The sequence below is a fragment of the Daphnia pulicaria genome, chromosome 12, assembly GCF_021234035.1.
Source record: "Daphnia pulicaria isolate SC F1-1A chromosome 12, SC_F0-13Bv2, whole genome shotgun sequence".
In the NCBI taxonomy this organism is placed as follows: domain Eukaryota; kingdom Metazoa; phylum Arthropoda; class Branchiopoda; order Diplostraca; family Daphniidae; genus Daphnia; species Daphnia pulicaria.
Window position 1 is genome coordinate 2,436,148 of NC_060924.1, and position 19,956 is coordinate 2,456,103.

At 38.8% G+C, this 19,956-nt stretch overlaps 3 protein-coding genes across 3 annotated transcripts in view; all 3 read right to left on the bottom strand.

Moving 5' to 3' along the window:
* The window catches only part of LOC124316136 (sporulation-specific protein 15-like), a 610,960-nt gene that overhangs the window by 325,392 nt on the left and 265,612 nt on the right, over positions 1 to 19,956 (bottom strand). The gene's annotated exons all lie outside the window — the stretch shown is intronic.
* Positions 10,565 to 11,681, bottom strand: LOC124316759 (speckle-type POZ protein-like). The gene is made up of 2 exons (XM_046782707.1): positions 10,674 to 11,681; positions 10,565 to 10,600 (listed from the first exon to the last, which is right to left on the bottom strand). Exons 1-2 carry the CDS (start codon positions 11,679 to 11,681, stop codon positions 10,565 to 10,567), a joined length of 1,044 nt encoding a protein of 347 aa, XP_046638663.1.
* On the bottom strand, positions 16,461 to 18,816 carry LOC124316279. The gene is made up of 5 exons (XM_046782129.1): positions 18,175 to 18,816; positions 17,957 to 18,114; positions 17,647 to 17,889; positions 17,453 to 17,584; positions 16,461 to 17,378 (listed from the first exon to the last, which is right to left on the bottom strand). Exons 1-5 carry the CDS (start codon positions 18,689 to 18,691, stop codon positions 16,989 to 16,991), a joined length of 1,440 nt encoding a protein of 479 aa, XP_046638085.1. The 5' UTR covers positions 18,692 to 18,816; the 3' UTR covers positions 16,461 to 16,988.

The following is a 19,956-nucleotide window of genomic DNA, read 5'->3' on the forward strand; positions in this document are numbered from 1 at the left end:
CATTCCGTTTATTAATCTAGTTAACTTAAGATTCGTTCAACAGGTTTAACGGATCAGAAATTTGATTCCGACTATCAGTCACTGTAGAAAAGGCTGGACGTCAAGTTTTGATATTTGAAAAATATTGATAGCCCGTCTTACTCCTAGAAGTTTACCTGTCCACGAGTTGGTGAAAATCTCACCCCGCATCACCCTGGAAGAAACGAACGTAAATTACTCAAAAATTCTGACAGAAATTCTGATACTGACATATCTGATTTTTATTCACATTCGAAGAACCGGAAAACGAAAATGGTGGCTGTAGAGTTTCGACGCATACATCGTTGGATGAATAATTTGAAGAACTCTGGGATTTAATAGGATCAGGTGTGAGGAGCCGGGATTGAAAGGCAAGCCATTTCTTCTCTTATTTTTCTTCTCTTAGTTTCATCTCTTGCCGTACGCCTCGTCCCATGCCGAAGCACTAGTTGCTTCAAAAGTAACTATTGATTAAGTTGTATTACTAGAAAGCTACAGATGTAATTAAGCAAAGAGTAGAAGTTGACATTGGACATTCCCTTTCTTTGAATTATTATTTTCGTTATTATTATTATTATTATTTTAGACAACTGTAGTCAGCACCAGTAGCATGCAGTTTGTTGTTTCGAAATATTCAAGGTATTAAATTCTCGCCAAAACCAATCCCTGCTATATATTTTGTCTTATACAAAAAGAATGCTGACTCAAGAGGTAACCACCACTTAATTCATTACAATTTGGGATTGACAGATCAGAGGTATTTTGCTAAACAAGCTCTTTTTTCAGGTGAATCCTGTTGTTGCCGTTGTTCTATTGCTATGAACTTCATCTTGCGGTGGAAACTGAGGGGATAATGCTGAAACTCAAGACCCATAATTATGTAGTATAGATTATAAATTTAAAGTGCATTTCTGGGCGCTTCTTCTTTTATGTGGCCCCGTTTCCTTAACTAACAACTAATAACCAACGCCCGCCGGTGGTCACTCACCCGCTGTGAGGGGAGGGCTCGGGTGGTCTCTCCTAAAGACTTATAACCTTTTTTCACGCTATTTGGACGTCTTTGTGGGTGACGCATCAACGCCCGTTTGGAGGTCGAATTTCCGTTTCGACTCTATCATAACCGATCGTAAGAAAACGTTTTAGCTTTCCCTGAAGATTTTCCCTTATGATTCAAATTGGCGAAAAATTGGCTCTACAGCTCCTTATGGAATTCGCGAATCAACCTATAAAGTGGGTAGCAAGAAAAATCGCCCCTATTCCGGATGAGATGCTGTCGACACATTTTCTTTCTAAAACTCAGTACGGTTTAGGCGACATCTATAAAGATCTTCTTAATTTTGCCGTCAATAGTCTCAAACTGCATGGCCGACTGTTTTTTGGATTCCGATCATACGGTAAGGTTTTCTAGCTCGGCTTTTAATAATTTGTCATATTGATTCGCAATTACTTCATTGATAGAATGGAGTATGATCGAGACCTCCTACCTGAACATCCTTGTCTGGAAACTATAGCCAACAGTGAGCAGATCCTAAATTTGCATTCCAGCCGTCGATTAATAACTATGCAAAAGATTATGGAACCAAAAGTAAGATTCTGGCATAACTACACATTTAATAGAATACAAATTAATTATATCTTTATGAACAGGAGGCTGAAGATTCAGCAATAATCCACAACCTGCAGTACACATTTCGACACAAGTTCTTCAATACCAGCGAAATCAAAGGACACGCAAAGGAAGGCGAAAGTGCACGACATCTCACGAAAAGAAGCAAACGGGGAAACGGAATAGCAAAATTGCCATGTGATAAGTAACCTAACAGCTTTTTAATATGCAATACAATACACAAGTGGGTAAGTGCATTTACCCGTCCTTTTTTAATTCAGTCAGTTATTATTATTTTCAAAGCGTCATCTTCTTGGGCAGTCTAACATCGCCGACTTTGATAGGCGAAATGATACCACAGAAAATGTTTTCGGCTTGAAATCGTGGAGAACTAAGTTCTAAAAGGTTGGAAATGAAAACTGAAAAGATGTAACTAGAAAAGACAAAATGCTACTGTTGAAACCTGTAATCAACGAGAGAAAGAATTGTATGTTTAGTGTAACAGTTACAGTATATCTTTTTTATCGAAAGTATTTAAAAATTTGAAAACAAGCTTGATTGCGAGCCCGAAGGGCGAAGCTAATAATCGCATACGCAGAAAAAAAAAAGCCATGTCACTTTGTCTGTATGTATGTATGTATGTATGTATGTATGTAACGCTCCATAGCTCGGGCGTTTTACGATATATTTTTGACTTTTTGGTCTTAAAAATTAGACAAAAAATATGCGGTGCGACCAGAACAAAAATAATTTCATTTACTTAATTAGTTCTCCCGTAATTAATGAAAAACTGCTAAAATAACAGCTTAATGACTAGTGACATCTGGCGGTGGCGACTACAACTTTCTTACTTTAGGTCAAAATAAATCACCACCAGATGTCCATAGCATCGCCGTGATGACGCAATCTGTGATGTCCCGACCATGACGCAATAACCAGATTTGCATTTATGTTTTGCAGTAATTAAACTAAAGGGTGGTTATTTTTAAATTTCAATCACTGAACTTTATGTGTAAAAATAGGAAAGCCGTGATGACGCAATAATTGATGACCCAACCTTGACGCAACAACCAGATTTGCATTTATGTTTTGTAGTTATTTGACTAAAAGATCGTTATTTTTAAATTCAATTATTGAACTTTATGTGTAAAAATTGGAAAATATGAGTTGATCAAACCAAACGTAAATAACTTGCAAGGATATTGAACTGTGTCAGAAAAATTCCGTTTTAAGACCAAAAAGTCTGTGAAGAAAAGTGTGAATTGTGAATAAGTCCGACCTAACAATAGGCCCTGAATTTTTTATTTAAGACAGTTTTCAACTGGCTTAAATTGAACATTGATTCTAAAATAGTAATTGTTGATTGCGAGCCCGAAGGGCGAAGCTAATAATCGCATACGCAGAAAAAAAAAAGCCATGTCACTTTGTCTGTATGTATGTATGTATGTATGTATGTATGTAACGCTCCATAGCTCGGGCGTTTTACGATATATTTTTGACTTTTTGGTCTTAAAAATTAGACAAAAAATATGCGGTGCGACCAGAACAAAAATAATTTCATTTACTTAATTAGTTCTCCCGTAATTAATGAAAAACTGCTAAAATAACAGCTTAATGACTAGTGACATCTGGCGGTGGCGACTACAACTTTCTTACTTTAGGTCAAAATAAATCACCACCAGATGTCCATAGCATCGCCGTGATGACGCAATCTGTGATGTCCCGACCATGACGCAATAACCAGATTTGCATTTATGTTTTGCAGTAATTAAACTAAAGGGTGGTTATTTTTAAATTTCAATCACTGAACTTTATGTGTAAAAATAGGAAAGCCGTGATGACGCAATAATTGATGACCCAACCTTGACGCAACAACCAGATTTGCATTTATGTTTTGTAGTTATTTGACTAAAAGATCGTTATTTTTAAATTCAATTATTGAACTTTATGTGTAAAAATTGGAAAATATGAGTTGATCAAACCAAACGTAAATAACTTGCAAGGATATTGAACTGTGTCAGAAAAATTCCGTTTTAAGACCAAAAAGTCTGTGAAGAAAAGTGTGAATTGTGAATAAGTCCGACCTAACAATAGGCCCTGAATTTTTTATTTAAGACAGTTTTCAACTGGCTTACGACTATCCCTTCGCGGCGAGCTGATAAGCTTGCTTTTCTATCTTAACTTAAAAGACGGAGGGCTGTTCAACGTAAAAAAAATTTCGTAGAATGAATATGAAATTATGCTCACACTATGATCCATCACCTCGGGCAATGCTACCGGCATCGAAGACCAAATGAACTTTGTCACAGTGGAGGCAGCACTCGCAGAAGAAAGAATTTTTCTGTATATGTCGCTAACCGTACGATTATTCCGAGTTGCATGCATGGTCACTGTTTCGGCGTTCTGTATGAGTCGATCGAAAGTACACGTTATTTACACATGTCCCATTTGTGAACGTATACGCGTATACGTTAATTACTTTGTTTCAGGAATCCCCCACCAGGTGTCACTGCAGTTTAACAACAACAATGGCTGCCATTCCCCACATTGATTAGTGCCTGTTAGTGCTTAGTGGTCTGTCTTTCACGTTTCGACGCGTATCAGGTGCGAAAAAGCTATTGCAACGTCAGGCTGACGTTGCTATAGTGTATTTTGGCTATTGCAACGTCAGGCCGCTAGGTGCGCTGCAGTCTGACGTTGCGCTATGCCAGCGCATAGCTATGCTGGAGGCTTGGAGCAACGTCAGGCCACTAGGTGCGCTGCAGTCTGACGTTGCGCTATCCCAGCGCACTGAGTCCCTTTCTACGGCTATGCTGGAGGCCTGGAGCAACGTTAATGAACCATTTAATTTTAATGCTACAAAATATGTAGAGAATATAAATTTCAAATAATGCTAATAATATGTAATAGCTGCATAATATGTCAGAGAGAATCAATCTGACGTTCGCTATCCTACTTCACTTCGTCGCTGCAGTCTGACGTTGCTCTATCCAAGCGCACCCGAACTACTTAATGCTACAATTCATGTATAATGTTTTATACTGCCATAATATGTTTAAACTCCTATGAATTTAGAGCGAATCAATCTGACGTTGCGCTATATATTCCTACATTATATATTGCTGGAGCGTTTGCGTTGCTTACCCGAATCTCTGATCCTAATCTAATCCTACCGCTGAGCCTCTCTTTATGACCATGCTGAACTTACGTCAGGCCGCTAGGCGCTGTAGTCTGACGTTGAATATTATATTGCATCCCATTCCATTCTTACAGCTTTATAATACTATAACAGGATCCCGCTTAAATACTGTATGAATGTTTTGCCAAATCCCGCCAGGAAGAAATTCCATCAGATGGTATTCTCATTATAGTTCCGTTAGCTCACCGATTTGCACAACATTTACGGGTTCTCTTTATTTTTCTTTTTGGACACTTTTAAAGATTAAAGCATTACTTTCATATGTCCAATGACTTTGATCCAGCGCCTATGACGGGGGTAATAGCCTAGCAGTAGGGGTAGCAAACGTCAGAATTAAAGGGCCTGACGTTGCTCCGGGAGATACTTTACTACACCAAGAAGCCCATTACGATAGCGCAAGCGCAACGTCAGACAACGGCGCACCTGACCGTAGCATTAAAATATGAGTTGGCTGACGAAGTGAAGAATGATAGCGCCGGATAGCGCAAATTCAGATTGATTCTCTATGAATTTATAGGAGTTTATACATACTGTGCAGGTCGGGATGCAGGTATATAACATTATACACGAATTTTAGCATTAAGTAGTTGGTTGACGTTCCAAGCTTAAGAAAGGGACTCGGGTACGCTAAGATAGCGCAACGTCAGACTGCAGCGCACCTAGTGGCCTGACGTTGCTCCAAGCCTCCAGCATAGCTATGCGCTGGCATAGCGCAACGTCAGACTGCAGCGCACCTAGCGGCCTGACGTTGCAATAGCCAAAATACACTATAGCAACGTCAGCCTGACGTTGCAATAGCGACGACCTATCAGGTGAACATTTTGAAATATTTGTTTGGCGTTCGTTGCCTTGTAGATTCTCTGAAAGTCGTGCTGGTATTTTAGTATAGTTGGTCCAGTTAAAGCGTGGTTAAATCGTTAAAACAACTGAACCTGAAGAAAAGAAGAATGCAAGTCAAGTCATCTTGCGTCTTTTGACATGTTTGTAGATCAAGAAAGGTGAATTGAATGATATTTTCTCCTGCTGTACCAGTTGTAAAAATAGTGAATTAGCGAGTCATGCCGGTGCTGCCAGCATATTTGAAAATCACTCAGTTCAAGTGAGTGCTAAGTGTTTACCAGAAGAAAAGTCACCATGTATTTTCTTACATAATGTTTTCTGCCTAGTCGAATAATACTTTCCATTTGTATTTCTTCTACATCTATTTACACACGAGTGTTTGATTATTTTAACTGCGAAAAATCGGTGTGAGAGGAGAATTGAATGATTGAGACTGTGTAAAGTCTTCTATCTTCTTTATTCTATTAGCAGTTGTAAACAAGGTTAATAAGAGTGAGACAAATGCAAAATGTCTAACCTTTATGTTTTTCATCAAATTCCAGGAGGAAACCTGAAAGTTGTGGAGCCTATTGTCACTATTTTGCCCAAAAACATTGTATTCTACTGATTGTGCCATCGAAATTATACTGGTAACAACCAACATTAGCTTTATTACAGTATTTCATCATAGTTATCTTCTGTTTGTATTAGACTTACTAGAACACCAACCCCAGCGTGGACCAATCTCTCATTCCATCTTCTAGAGTACCTTGGATAACTGATCAGTGGTTTAATGTGTAAGTTCACATATCATGTCACTGAAATTTCTTCATTGTAGTCTAATATGTATTTAAAGTATTGATCTGACTTTTGTCTATCTAAAATTTAAGAGACGATTTCTAGTGTAAACTAATGTTTATTACTGTTTAATTATTCTTTTAGATCATAGACGTCAAGCACATTGATGACACAAATTATAAATAACGTGATTTATTTTTTTAATTTACAGGTTTCTAAATTGGCATTACAGACTTCATGAGAAGTCATTTCCTTTTTAAGAAAAAGGACTTAGTCAACAAGATTCCTTGTTTGCTAACTCGTCGGGTGCTACCGTTGAATCTCCCCTTTACTTCCTTACACAGGCCCTCTTGTTTGGAGGTATTGCTTTCTGTTGCTACAATCTTGTTTGAATATTATTGTCATTCAAAATAAATGTTCATTCTGCTTACAGGGTAACTCCTTCGTGAACTTCATCCATTGCTGAAAACAAACGAGTTCATGCTGTAATTCAAGACCGATAAATTGTGTAGTTAGCTAAATTACAAGTGCATATCTGGGCTCCCTTCTTTTCTGTGGCCCCGTTTCCCTAACTAACCACTAACCAACGCCCGCCGGTGGTCACTCACCCGCTGTGAAACCAGGAGGAGGGGAGGGCTATGGTCGAACGGGGACTTGGAAGGCGCATGATCCAATGAAAACTTTTGGAGGGTCATGTGTCTAACCCGGAAGCCTAGTTGACTACATCTCCCCGGAAAAACTTGCCTCGTACTTCTCTCTTCTTCTCGGTCCAGATAAATATCTCTGGGGGCCGTAGACATGTCCTATAACAGCATGTGCGAGTTAAAACAATGCAACCCACTACCCAATGAAACAAATAGCCATGGTTTATTTTTTGTGGAAATCTCCGTCAGTCAAGTTACAAAGACGATGTAGATTTCCGCAAAACTCATCCATCGCTCTTTGTCTCATTGCCGCAGCGGTGGTGGCGGGTTGCGTTTAAACTCGTGCAGTAGTAAACCGTCTTGAACCGGACGCTCTGTTTATTGAATTTTTTGAATATTTCAAAAATAAAAAGAAAACTGGTTCAAACAATATATTTATTTTTTAAATATTATAGATAACGTCCATGTTTAACATTGGTTTAATTGGTTTAGGGTATAAATTTGAGGGTTGGTAGGTGTATGTTTCCGCGGTTTGAAGGATTGGAAGGTATATGTTTGTGGGGTTTGGAGATTAATTGGTAGGGATACATTTGTAGGGTTATAAATTAACTGTTTTTTATCCGCACCAACTCCTCCACTTTCCTTTCCCAATCCCGAAAACATGTTTATTACTTGTTTGACATAAAAATCCCCATATTTCTTTTTTTGTTCCTTCTTAACATATTAGCGGTAAACTACATAGTCACGATGACAATTTAACAAAGTAATTATGCAATTTCCATAACATGACAGCAGGACCAAGGAACAGCCAGTTTAACTTCATGCAATAAGAGCTTTCACCAGCATAAGCTGCAACAACGTGCCACATCGGACAGCAACTACGCAAACATACACGATAAACCTGTAACCGAAATGAAATGAATTAATCTTCATCATCAATGGCAATGCTAACCAGCAAAAACCAGCTTGTTCTAAGAAATCTATGAAACAAATTGAATGAGTCAAATACTCATCACAACTGTCAACAGCAAAATTACCTCAGGTGTGAGTGTCAATTTGTCAGGGTCCAGCTATCAATATGCATTACTTGACATTGAACACATCACGAAAGGGGATGACAGCAAATTAGCACCAACTCCACATCAACAGTTTGGGCTAAATTCTTCATCTAGTCTTGTCAGTGAATCGGGAAAAAAAAGAGTAGAAGAAACAACAACCTTCGTTTGGAAGCGGGTAACGTTTCTCGCGTACTGTTCGATGACCTCCGGGCTCCGGCATGTCTTGGCCATTCTCTCTGTCAGGCACTCGTCCACTGTTCGTTGCGACTGGCTCCCTTCCGACACATATTTTTCCATGTCTGCTTCGCATTTCTCATTCTCCCACGGCTCAGTTTTCTGTACGGAAAACAACAGAGACAAAAGAGGAAGTGTCGATCACTAGACTCCTGCCAGCACGCAATTGTTGTTTGCTTAGCAAAACATTAGGACTTACCAAAGACTCGCTGACGAGAACATTAATTCAGTAGATACATGGCGTAATCGACGTTCTGATTTCTCAAAGGACACCGCTCAGAGACGATCGTCAGCACGTCAGTTTCTGGGTTGTAACGCTCTTTCAGTAGTCGAAGCAGTTTATCCTTGGCGTGGTTGTCCAATTTCAAAGAACTTAATTTCTGCAATGTTAAGTTTAAGTTTAAAACAAAAACGTGAATGTCAGGGTATCCTGCCCAAAAATGGACGGCCACACCACCGTGGTGTCAAAAAGACGAAAATTGTCAGTTTCGAAAGACCAAAATGTTGAGAGACCAACATTTCAATTGAACCATGTCGTGTTAGTTAATTAAATGATTGCCGACTTACTTTGATGACGTTCGTTTGGTTTTTAATGTCAGACGATGAATCTCCAGGGTCGGTCATTCACGATCTTTTCATGGCTCAATGATGATAATGTCACTGATTACGTTGACGTCAATCTCCATCTCACTATTAAAATCAAACAGTTAAATGGGTTAAACTTAAACATGTGAAATGAGTTGGAAGCTTCACTAGTAACGCGTCCAACTTTAGGGGACTAGTTTGCACTGCAGACGAAACCAATTGGATTAAGTAAATAGTAACCTGGTGGTGATAACATAATAATGGCAAATTATAAAAATTAAAAAGTGTCCAATATTTGTTGGTGATATTTACGATATTCAATTGCGTAAACCAAAATAGCAAATAAATAAATCTGGCTGCTAGATGTCCTCTTCTGTGCCCCAGCCATTGCAATAATCATCGTCATTATTTTTTATTAGAAGTAGCAACAGGAACTAAAGCAAACGAGATAAAGAGACTGGTTCTAACCTTTGAGTGAACTGAGATGACTGGTGATGTCTTGAAACTGATGGCTGCTCGGCTCCATACTCTGGGAAATAACAAACTTTAAGTCTTTAGTTAACCTTTAGCTATTTTAGGTATTTTATATCACACTTGGAAGTTTCATGCAAAACTGTTACGATAACTTTCATGAAAACCTGTCGAAGACGAAACCAAATGTTCAGAAATAAACGTGAAGTCATTTCAAGCAAAACTTTCCGATTATTTCATTACGAGTTCACGTTTTGGAGTTCTTTTAATTTTCAAGGGTTTTAGATCTCCTGCCCACAAACTTACTTTATAATGCAAGCGATGCAAGTAGCAGCTTTTTTTCTCAATCTTGTTTGACAATGACAGTAGCCATTTCTGTTCGGAATGTGCAGCGTTGCCAACATCACAATCGCGAAAATAGCCAAAGTGCGGGACGGCTGAACGGGAACCGCTCATCAGTCTCGTATTTTACCATCGAAATTCTGCATTCGCATTTTTCGCATTGTACCGACACTTGCCAAAATAAAAATAGCAAATAAATATTAACAAGAAATATCATAGTTAAGTTATACTAAATATGACTGTACCTGTACCCTATCAACCGGAGAAAAATCTAAATAAATAAAGAAGTTCTTCTTTCCGGGAAGCAAAATTGTCGGCTGATGAGCGAGACGGAAAAAACAACGAAACAACGAACGAAGACATCAATGTAAGACTGTAAGAGGTAACCAACTATAAAATAGATGATTACAAAAAGTTCTTTATAAACTTCCCCCCAGCAGACTAAGGAAAAATCATCACGTTTTTAAGATTCTTTGGAAAATAAAGGAGTTCATAAAACTTGGGCAAATATGAAAGTGTCTGTATTAAAGAAATAAGAACTCGTGTCCATACAACCACACCGCATGAAACAAACAGCAAAATTTGCGTGTCTTAGTTATTCGAGCAAGAACTGAAATTCAAAGCTGACTTTCTCCATCAGCGATAATCGATTCCGTGTTACAAAAACAAGTAAAAATAAGAAAATAGACTGACAAAGAGTAGTGAATGTTCGAGGACTTTCTACTTTTCTAGACAGTTGTGGTGAGAACCATTTGCTGCAAGTCAACTAACGCAGCTGGATTTTCTTTTTTCAGCTTCTTCCAGTCGTTTGAGTCCATGACCTCACCTGGAAAAACAATCAGAACGACGATAAATAAAAGAATACTTTTTGTTATAAAATGATTTCAGTGTGAACTTACCCGGATACGACGGAAGTACTGGAGGGCAAATTTCTTCAGGTGCTCCGCTGGATGGTGGGTGGTGAGGGTCAGCAAACCGAGACAATTCTTTGCGGACATCTTTCGAATCAGATGCGTTTCACAACGAGTTTTCAAATCTTCCAGTAAATATTTTTCCGCAGCGGCCAAAAGTCCCGGTGCCATAACGTCCATGATTGTCGACCGTGTCAGTCCGGTGTATAAATAGCGAAGAACTTCTTGAAAGACATCGGGATCGATATCCTCGACTTCCACCTCGCCGGTTTGCAACTCTTTCGTGGGATGAAGAAACATGGCGGCAAACACTGGACTCCTCATGATCAAAATAGCCTTGTGGGCTGGAAATTTGCGGCCGCGAATGTTAAAAGTGACATCACTTAACGGCATTTTTTCAAAAAGTTCTTTGTGTTGATGGAGGATCTGAATAAGACCCTGGTAGTTTTGCTGACTGTCTTCTATGATAGGCGTCTTTTGAATATATCTCTCCGTTGCTGATGCTTTTCCCTTCAGTACATTTCTTTTCAAAACTCCGATTTTGCAGTAAATGGTGATATTTTCTTTTACAAAATCCCCAGACTCGAGCAAGGCTTTTTTGTTAACCGTTAACACTGTTACAGGGGAAAAAGTGTTTTGCGGAATACTGGTGGTCTTCTGCCAGTTCTGGAAAAGTGTCTTCCCTTTTTCAATTGAAATAGTGAGTTCAACTTTAATCGGATTTGGAAAACAGGACGCTTGAATATTCAGCTTTACTTCTACATGGGAATGCGTATCCGAATTGAGACTCAGACTGAAGTTTAAAAAATCGGCCGATTTCAACGTTTCCCATATTCCACCATCAACAAGAAAGGCCAATCGTTCAATTGTCCATTCAAAATCCAATTCCTCAACTTCACCTTTCGTTTGGCACCAAAAAGATGACGACGCTAATGAAATGGCCGGTAGTTTCGCCTGCGTTGAAGAGGCAGCGTTAGCAATTACTTGTTGTGCCATATGGAAGCCCAAAACCGCCACTTTTTCAATATAAATTTTTTTTCAAAATATCAATATATAAAACAGAAAAGAATATAAAAACTGAAAAAAGTATTATATAAAAACCAAAAAGAGTATAATATAAAAAATAAAAAGTTGATATAAAAAGCAAAAAAAGTCAATATAAAACCCCAAAAAAGTTCAATATATAATCCCAAAAAGTTCAATATAAAAACGGCAGCCACCTAGCGGTCAAAATAATTACTTCATATGCCACATCTCCACCCCCTTTATAGCCAGTTTGAATCCAGTAGTACAAACGGGGATTTAATCACATAATTAAAAAACGAGCAAGCGCTTAAATAACGCTACTTAATGCGCGTCGCTCTAAATTATTATTATTTTAAATGTAATGCGAAGTAAAACGACTGCGGCTGACTGCGGCGACTGGTCAGACGAGTAACGCGAGCCCGTCCGATTTTTTAAAGCGCTTATCGCTGGTCCGTCCACTATTTTAGCGCTGTCGCCCGTTCGCTGTTTTCGGCGGCTCATTATAAGCGAAAAATAAGCCATTCAAATGTTTTGCGCTAAGCGCGCGTTGCGCTAGCAATTGGTTTGCGATAAACTTGCGCGCGATGCGCTAAATATATATTTAGCGCAATTTATTTCATTGTATTATTTACGAAACGCCCAAGCGCTTCGTTAATTAAAATAATAAATGCGACAGAGAAAACGATTGCGGCGACTGGACAAGTTGCGCACATCCGTCGATAATTTTAGCGCTTGTCTCGAGTCCGTCTATAACTTACGAAACACGCGAGCGTTAAAATAAATGTTTAACGCTTCTTGCGCGATATGCGCTCTATTTGAGCGTATTATTTAATCATATATTTAAAAAAGCGCAAGCGCTTAAATAACGAGCGCTACTTAATGCGAATCGCTCTAAATTAACTTTTTGTATTTTATCCAAAGGAAAACGACTGCGCTGACTTGTTAGACGAGTAATGCGAGCCCTTTCGCTATTTCTGCTGGTCCTTTCGCTGTTTTCGGCGGATCATTATATACGTGAAAAATAATTCATTCAAATGTTTCACGCTAGATCTAGCGCTATCGAAGCGATCGTGGGACTAGCTATGTGTTTGCGATAAACTTGCGCGTGATGCGCTATATTTAGCACAATTTATTTCATTGCATTATTTAGGAAACCCGCAAGCGTTTCGTTAATTTTAATAAAAAGTTACGAAAGGGAAAACGATTACGGCAAATGGACGAGACGGGACGAGAAGCGCGCGGCCGTTCATCATATTAGCGCTTGTCGCGAGTCCGTTCGCTATACGGCTATTATACGGCTCGCTGGGCCAAACATCTTAAATGGTTCGCGCTAGATGTAGCGCTTTCTAAGCGCGCATTGCGCTAATAATTAAATAAAGATTAACTTGCGCGCAATGCGTCAAATTTAGCGCATTTAAATTCATTACATAATTTACAAACGCAAATAACTAGAAAAAATAAATATTTAGCGCGAAAAATAATGAAGTCAATATATTTTGCGCTAGATCTAGCGCTAAATATTTATTTCAACAAATTATATGCGCGCTTCGTAATTTATGTAATGAACTTAATCCGGCTATTTAGCGCATTGAGCGCAAGTTAATCTTAAGTTTATCATAAGCGAGTTTACGATTTCGCAGCGCTAAAACTTTGACATTTTTTGCGCAGCGAAACAGCCTTAAATAGCGGACGGACGACGATAAGCGCTAGGACAAGCAAACTTACTCGTGATAAGCGCTGAAATAATGGAGCCAGTCGCGCAATGGTTTTCTTTTCCTGAACCATTTAGTTAAATTAACGAAGCGCTTACGCGTTCCATAAAATGCTACGATGGAATGAATTGCGCTAAATAATTTAGCGCATCGCGCGCAAGTAAATCGCAAATACATCACTAGCGCCATGCGCGTTTAGTTAGCGCTAGATGTAGAGTGAAAATGTGTTTTAATTATTTTTCGCATAATGAGCCGCTGAAAACAGCGGACGGGCAACAGCGCTAACCCAGCTTGAAGGACCAGCGAAAAGCGCTCAAATTATTTAAGCGCAAGCCTATACGCCTAGCGCCGTTTTTTAATTAAAGATTAAATAAAATGCTCAAAATTTAGCATGTCGCGCGCAAGATGCGTATTATTTACAAAACGCGCATAACCCGTGCGCAGCAAGTCGCCTTATTAAACAGCGGACGGGCGACGAAAAGCGCTACGACAAGCAAACTGACTCATGATAAGCGCTGAAATAATGGACGGGCACGTGCTACTCGTCCAGTCGCGCAATGGTTTTCTTTTCCGAAACCATTTATTTTAATTAACCAAGCGCTTGCGCGTTTCGTTAAAAAAATGAGATGCAATAAATTGCGCTAAATATATATTTAGCGCATCGCGTGTTAGTTTATCGCAAACAAATCGCTAGCGACACGCGCGCTTAGATATAGCGCTAGATCTAGCGCAAAACATTTGAATGGATTATTTTTCGATAATAATGAGCCGCCGAAAACAGCGGACGGGCGACAGCGCTAAAATAGCGGACGGACCAGCGATAACCGCTGGAAAAAACGGACGGGCTCGCGTTACTCCTCTGACCAGTCGCCGCAGTCGTTTTCCTTCGCATTAAATTTAAAAAATAATAATTTAAAGCGATGCGCATTAAGTAGCGTTATTTAAGCGCTTACTCGTTTTTTAATTATGTAATTAAATAAAATGCTCAAATATGCGCTTATCGCGCAAGAATCCCCGTTTGTACTACTGGATTCAAACTGGCTATAAAGGGGGTGGAGATGTGGCATGAAGTAATTATTTTGACCGCTAGGTGGCTGCCGTTTTTATATTGAACTTTTTGGGATTATATATTGAACTTTTTTTGGGTTTTATATTGACTTTTTTTGCTTTTTATATCAACTTTTTTTTTTATATTATACTCTTTTTTGTTTTTATATAACACTTTTTTCAGTTTTATATTGAATTTGTTTTTTATATATTCTTTTCTGTTTTATATAATGATATTTTGAAAATCATTATTATATTGAAAAAGTGGCGGTTTTGGGCTTCCATAGTGCCATGTTAACTACAAGACGCCAATAAATTCAAAATGAAACGGTTTCAGATTTTCTCTAAGGAACGACGAAAAAGAACAACTCTACTCAACTAGGAAAACCAGCAACTGATGATCCCATCCATCAGGCCGCTGCTATAACTCCGAACAGGAATCGACGATGCTTCGTTTCAGGCCTATACTAAGAATTTTAGGAATAAATCTGTTCCGAGAAAAGAAACGTTTGTTGTCAAGGCTGACCATAAGGTCACACCAATGTTGGTAATACGCAATTGTTTAGTTTCTATATGGACAATGCGGGACAATGACATCTTTACAGTACGCTTCGCATATTTCTAAAATGTCTCACCTTTTTAAAAAATAAAACATGTATCATGTATGTGTTATGAGAACATACAAGTTCAAGGTAACACAAGTCAATGTCCGATGCAGAATCATGTCGGCAAACTGCCAAAGTCTCTCAAATTGACAAAAGATGTCCCACAATCGTAAAAAACCATAAACTAATTAAACTGTCTTGCCATCCTTTTGTTAGATGACTGAGAAGAGAATATTTATTGTTGTTTTTTGTTGACATGCGCGGATCTTATGTTGTGTGTGATTTCCCGCAAGTCTCCGCATCTCCGCTGGCGCTGTGTGGTAGTTGGGACTTGGGACCTATAAATATGGAACGAATTCATCTCGTCAGTCATCCCACCGCAGCTGCCGACCTGAACGCTTCTTTCATTCTTCTTGTCCCGAAAGAATTAGTAAGATGACCAAATCGTCTGTATCTGTGTCTTCTTTAATGGTAATTATATCTCCGATTTATTTTCTTATATATAAGTCACAAAGACCCTCTCAATTCATAACTACATCATTAAGTTGAACGCAACAACAAGTCCAACTGTATAAATTGAAACGCACGTCCAGTTTGAAAACATATAGTCTCATTATAACGGATTACGAACAACTAAAGAATGGCGTATTTTTCTGTAGCTTCACTCACCCAAGTTGTTTTGTTGTTGATTTTCATCTGTTGGACGACGAGTTCGACTGGCGCTGCCTTTTCCTTGGAGGAAGAAAACTCTAAATAAATATTTAAAAAGTTCTTCTTTCCGGGAAGTAAAATTGTCAGCTGATAATCGAGACGGAAACAAGTAAACAACGAAAAAAACGAACGAACGTACTGAGACAAGAAATGTAAGATGTAACCAAATATTAAGTAAATAACTTTTTACAAACTTCTCTCCAGGCTCCAGCAACTAATAACTAAATAAAGAATCATCGCGCTTTATTAAAGGTCCTTTGGAAAATAAAAGAAGTTCATAAATCTTGGTCAAATACTCGAGCGGACAGTTGGACGCTTGCGTCTAATAAATAAAAATAAAATTTCGCAACGGAAAACCGACACAACATCTAAATCAAATATGAACTCGATGCGGTTCAAAATAAAAAGTAGTGGATGATGTCAAGAGTTTTTAGAAAAGGCCAACTGGTCCCTTCCTGCCACGATTTCTCAAAACGGATGCGTCTTTTACTATGTGGTCAAAGGCAAATATTTAGAAACAAGGATCTTATGAGTTATGACGTTCAAGGGCGTTTCACTTTTCTCGTCTTCCTTTCGCTCGGATCGCCTTCCATAACTTTGACAACTGTGGCCATTCCAGACGTCAAAAGTCTTTGGGTAGTCGTCGCAAACGCAGCAAATTTTTTCGTCGTCAAAAAGATGCGTCTCTTCAGTCTGTTCTTCACGTTGTTGATTCTTTTGGCGGCCTGCACTGGTGGTTCGGCTATTAAGAAAAACGTTTTGGACAAAATTCCAGGTGCTGGAACTGACGAAATGCAAATTGGAGTTGCACCGGATCGCAAATGTCCTCCGCCAAAGCAAATGGATCCACAGGGAAACTGTCGCCAACCTTGGGGCCGCTGAAAATGTTGAGGTAGATAAATTCACATTTAAAACTAACCCTAAATTTCTCAAGTTACAAATGTTTCCATAAAATTTAGTTTTGAATTTCAAAATGGATTGGATGACAATATTGGAGTCGCTTCACCTACTACCCAGTTATGTTTACCGAGCACTGAATACTATTCAATATTTTAACCCCCATACTCGTTCAACATTCTCTGAAATATAACGAAAATTTGTTAAAAATGAAATATAAAAATCAATTTAAATTGTCAAAAGACCGACTCGGCGTGTAATATACTAACGAATCAAAATACTTCATTGCGATTAGAAGTTGGAGACTAACGAGCAGTAGCATCAAATTCTCTGAGCCAATCCATACAATTATTGTTTTGACTACTCAACAATTGCCAAGCAGAATGGCCTTCAGGCGCCATCTCGAGAAAAATGAAAAAGATGCGTTCGAATTCGTCGCTGGATAACTGATTGAAACAGGTAAAGAGGGGAATGCCCTCACGAATGAGTCGGAGTCCGATGCCAGGTATCCATTTCTCGAGCGAGTTGATGACTTTGGCCGTGCTGGTCGACATGACGTGACGAATAAACATGCTGTAAAGGTTTCGTTCTGTCGAACTCAAAGTTCGGCCCCGACAGCTGATGGGCCGAAAGGTACAACGGAGCACCACAGCTTTATCAGCCCTCTTTTTGCGGGGATGGATCCCAAAACCCAACTAGAGATAAATCAAACGATTCATTAAACAAATGATTTAAAAACAAAATAATAAAATGACTAATTTCTGCTTACCGGTGCGAATGATGGGAAGAAGGCATCGGCTGCTATCGTACACACTAATTCGGATTTGACGAACGTCCGCCATGCAGTAATAGATTTGGTTAGCTTCCGCAGGGGATCAACCATTTCCATTTCGACGAGTTTCTGAGTAAGCATTTCAGATTGTGTTATTTGAGGACTGCAAGGTTTTTCAGTAGAAATCATACCTCTCCATAAGCTTTTTCGACAACAAAGTACAGCTCGACGTGTTTATTGTCGAAGGGTATTATACCTGTCGTGTAATGCGACAAAATGCTTTTGGCTATGGTGGGATTACTAAGAGGTTGAACGATTTTGATCCGGTTGTATTTTTCCGACTCTAGTAAGTTAATTAAGGCGTGCTCGTTATTTTCGCCCAAACTGAACAAAGAATGGGGAGCGACATATACAGGTTGATTCTTGTGGATTTTCTAGAATTAAAAAAATTTAATAATGAGGGTTGAATTTACAAATGTAACGACAAGTAATAAAGCATACCTCCAAGTGTGATCTTATATAACTATTCTGTTCAAACAGAACCAGCTGCTTGGCTCCTTTCTTCATAAATTGGTGTGACAAGATTCCAGCACCAGGATTACCAATCACAACAACTGTTGATGGATCACTAATATCGCCAATTTTGCTGATGAAAGAACCTAATTTTGAGAAGATGGTAATTATAATTGTTTCAGTGTGTGTTGAAAAATGAGACTTACGACAGGTCTCACTGTCGATAAAACTTGAAGCTCTTGAGCGAACTGTATCCAGTAAAGGGAATTTTATCGCATTCATCCATTTAATGGCTGTTTTGTTATGCAAGTTGTCCTTATTCAACGTTTGTTCAGCTATAACAAATTTTTTTAGGGCTTTTTCTTGGGAACCAGTCAACTTCATGGATTTCAACACTTTATCAGGTTGACTTTGAAACTGGTGGTAGACATCTACTTGGCTGGTTTCTTGAACAGTTTCTTCATCGTTGGTGTCTACCAGTAGATTGGGGAGAGCCAAACGGTTTTTCATAATGGATGGTTCAAAACTGGATTCCACTGCAACAGAGCTTGCAAACTGTGATGCACTGCTCATTTTTTGATTGTGTGTAAGGGAAGTGGGATGTTCGCTGTGTTTGACATTGCATTTGGCATCGGCAATTTGCAAACTCGCCAGATTTGACGAGCTTTGTGCCAAAGTCCTGGTGGAAATTCGCTGAGCAGAGCGTACGATTGGGGAGAACATGATTGAAGCACTTGTTAACTGAACTATTTTATTTGTTTTAACTAATGAAAAAAAGAAACATGATTGTTATGGAACGATCAACGCCGGGCCTCGTGACAAATGTGCCAAGCAGACGACAACAACAGCGATGGCGATGTGAAATTCGAGAATTTTCTTTCTTTTATTTTCTTTTTGCTACAACATACGAAAAATAAGAAATTTCGTTCAAAATTCCTAGTGAAATTCACAATTTTATTATGTTCCAACAACACAATTTACAACGTTTATCAATTTCGTATTTCTTAATGATTGCGTAACCAACGTCCTACGCACGTAGACGAAATGGGTTTACGCAACCAATATCGATTCTTTTAAGAATACCGTTATTTAAAAAAAAAAAAAAACTTTGTCCAGCAGAGGTGATAACTCCCGGCTACTATTTGATTTATCTATCCTTTTCATGCAGAACGATTTTCAGCCGTTTCGAAAACGGTTAGTGCTACTGCCACCATTCATACATCTATGGCTTATCGATCGTCACGCATAATAAGTTAGCCAATCCAATCCATCAACAGACCTGTCTCAAAGAATAAATGACTTTCCTTCTTTTTTCCTTCATTTCTTGGTCTCATTTTAATAACACAAACAACAAAAAATACAAATGTATTAATGATAATTTACCGATTTATTCCCAATTGCGTTTGCTTTCAAACAAATAATTCCAGTCAAACTGGATATTCCGAAATACAGGAATATAATACATACATACGTCTATATACGGCACGATTAGGTTATTTAGATCAAGGTACAATAATACCTGTCATCAAACAGTTGACAGTCTGAAGTCGGAATCGTGACGTCGGGTCTAACTTTCTTCCGAACCCGCTCATGTGGTTATATACCCAACGAAACGAACAATGGGGAACCGAACCCCATCACGTTATAATAATACAATAAATATGACTCCCGTAACTATGTAAAAGGAGGGTAGAGAAAAAGAAAGAAAAAAGGTATATAGACGTTCTAAAAGGGTCGTCGGGGATACCGGGATAGAGAATAAGGCGTGCGGGACTCACGCGGTTGGTAGAACCTGGTACCGAATATAATACAAAAAGCACCAGCGTGTGTGTAGTGTGTGTACCTGTGTGCCACCAGCACAGACGTGTATGACGTTGTGTAACAATTCCAGTAGTACTGTTGTTTGGGGTAGTAGGTGCATTGAACGATCGATCGTGTCTTTTTTCTCTTTTCAAAAGTTTTGAAAGAGAACGGAAGTACCGAAGAGT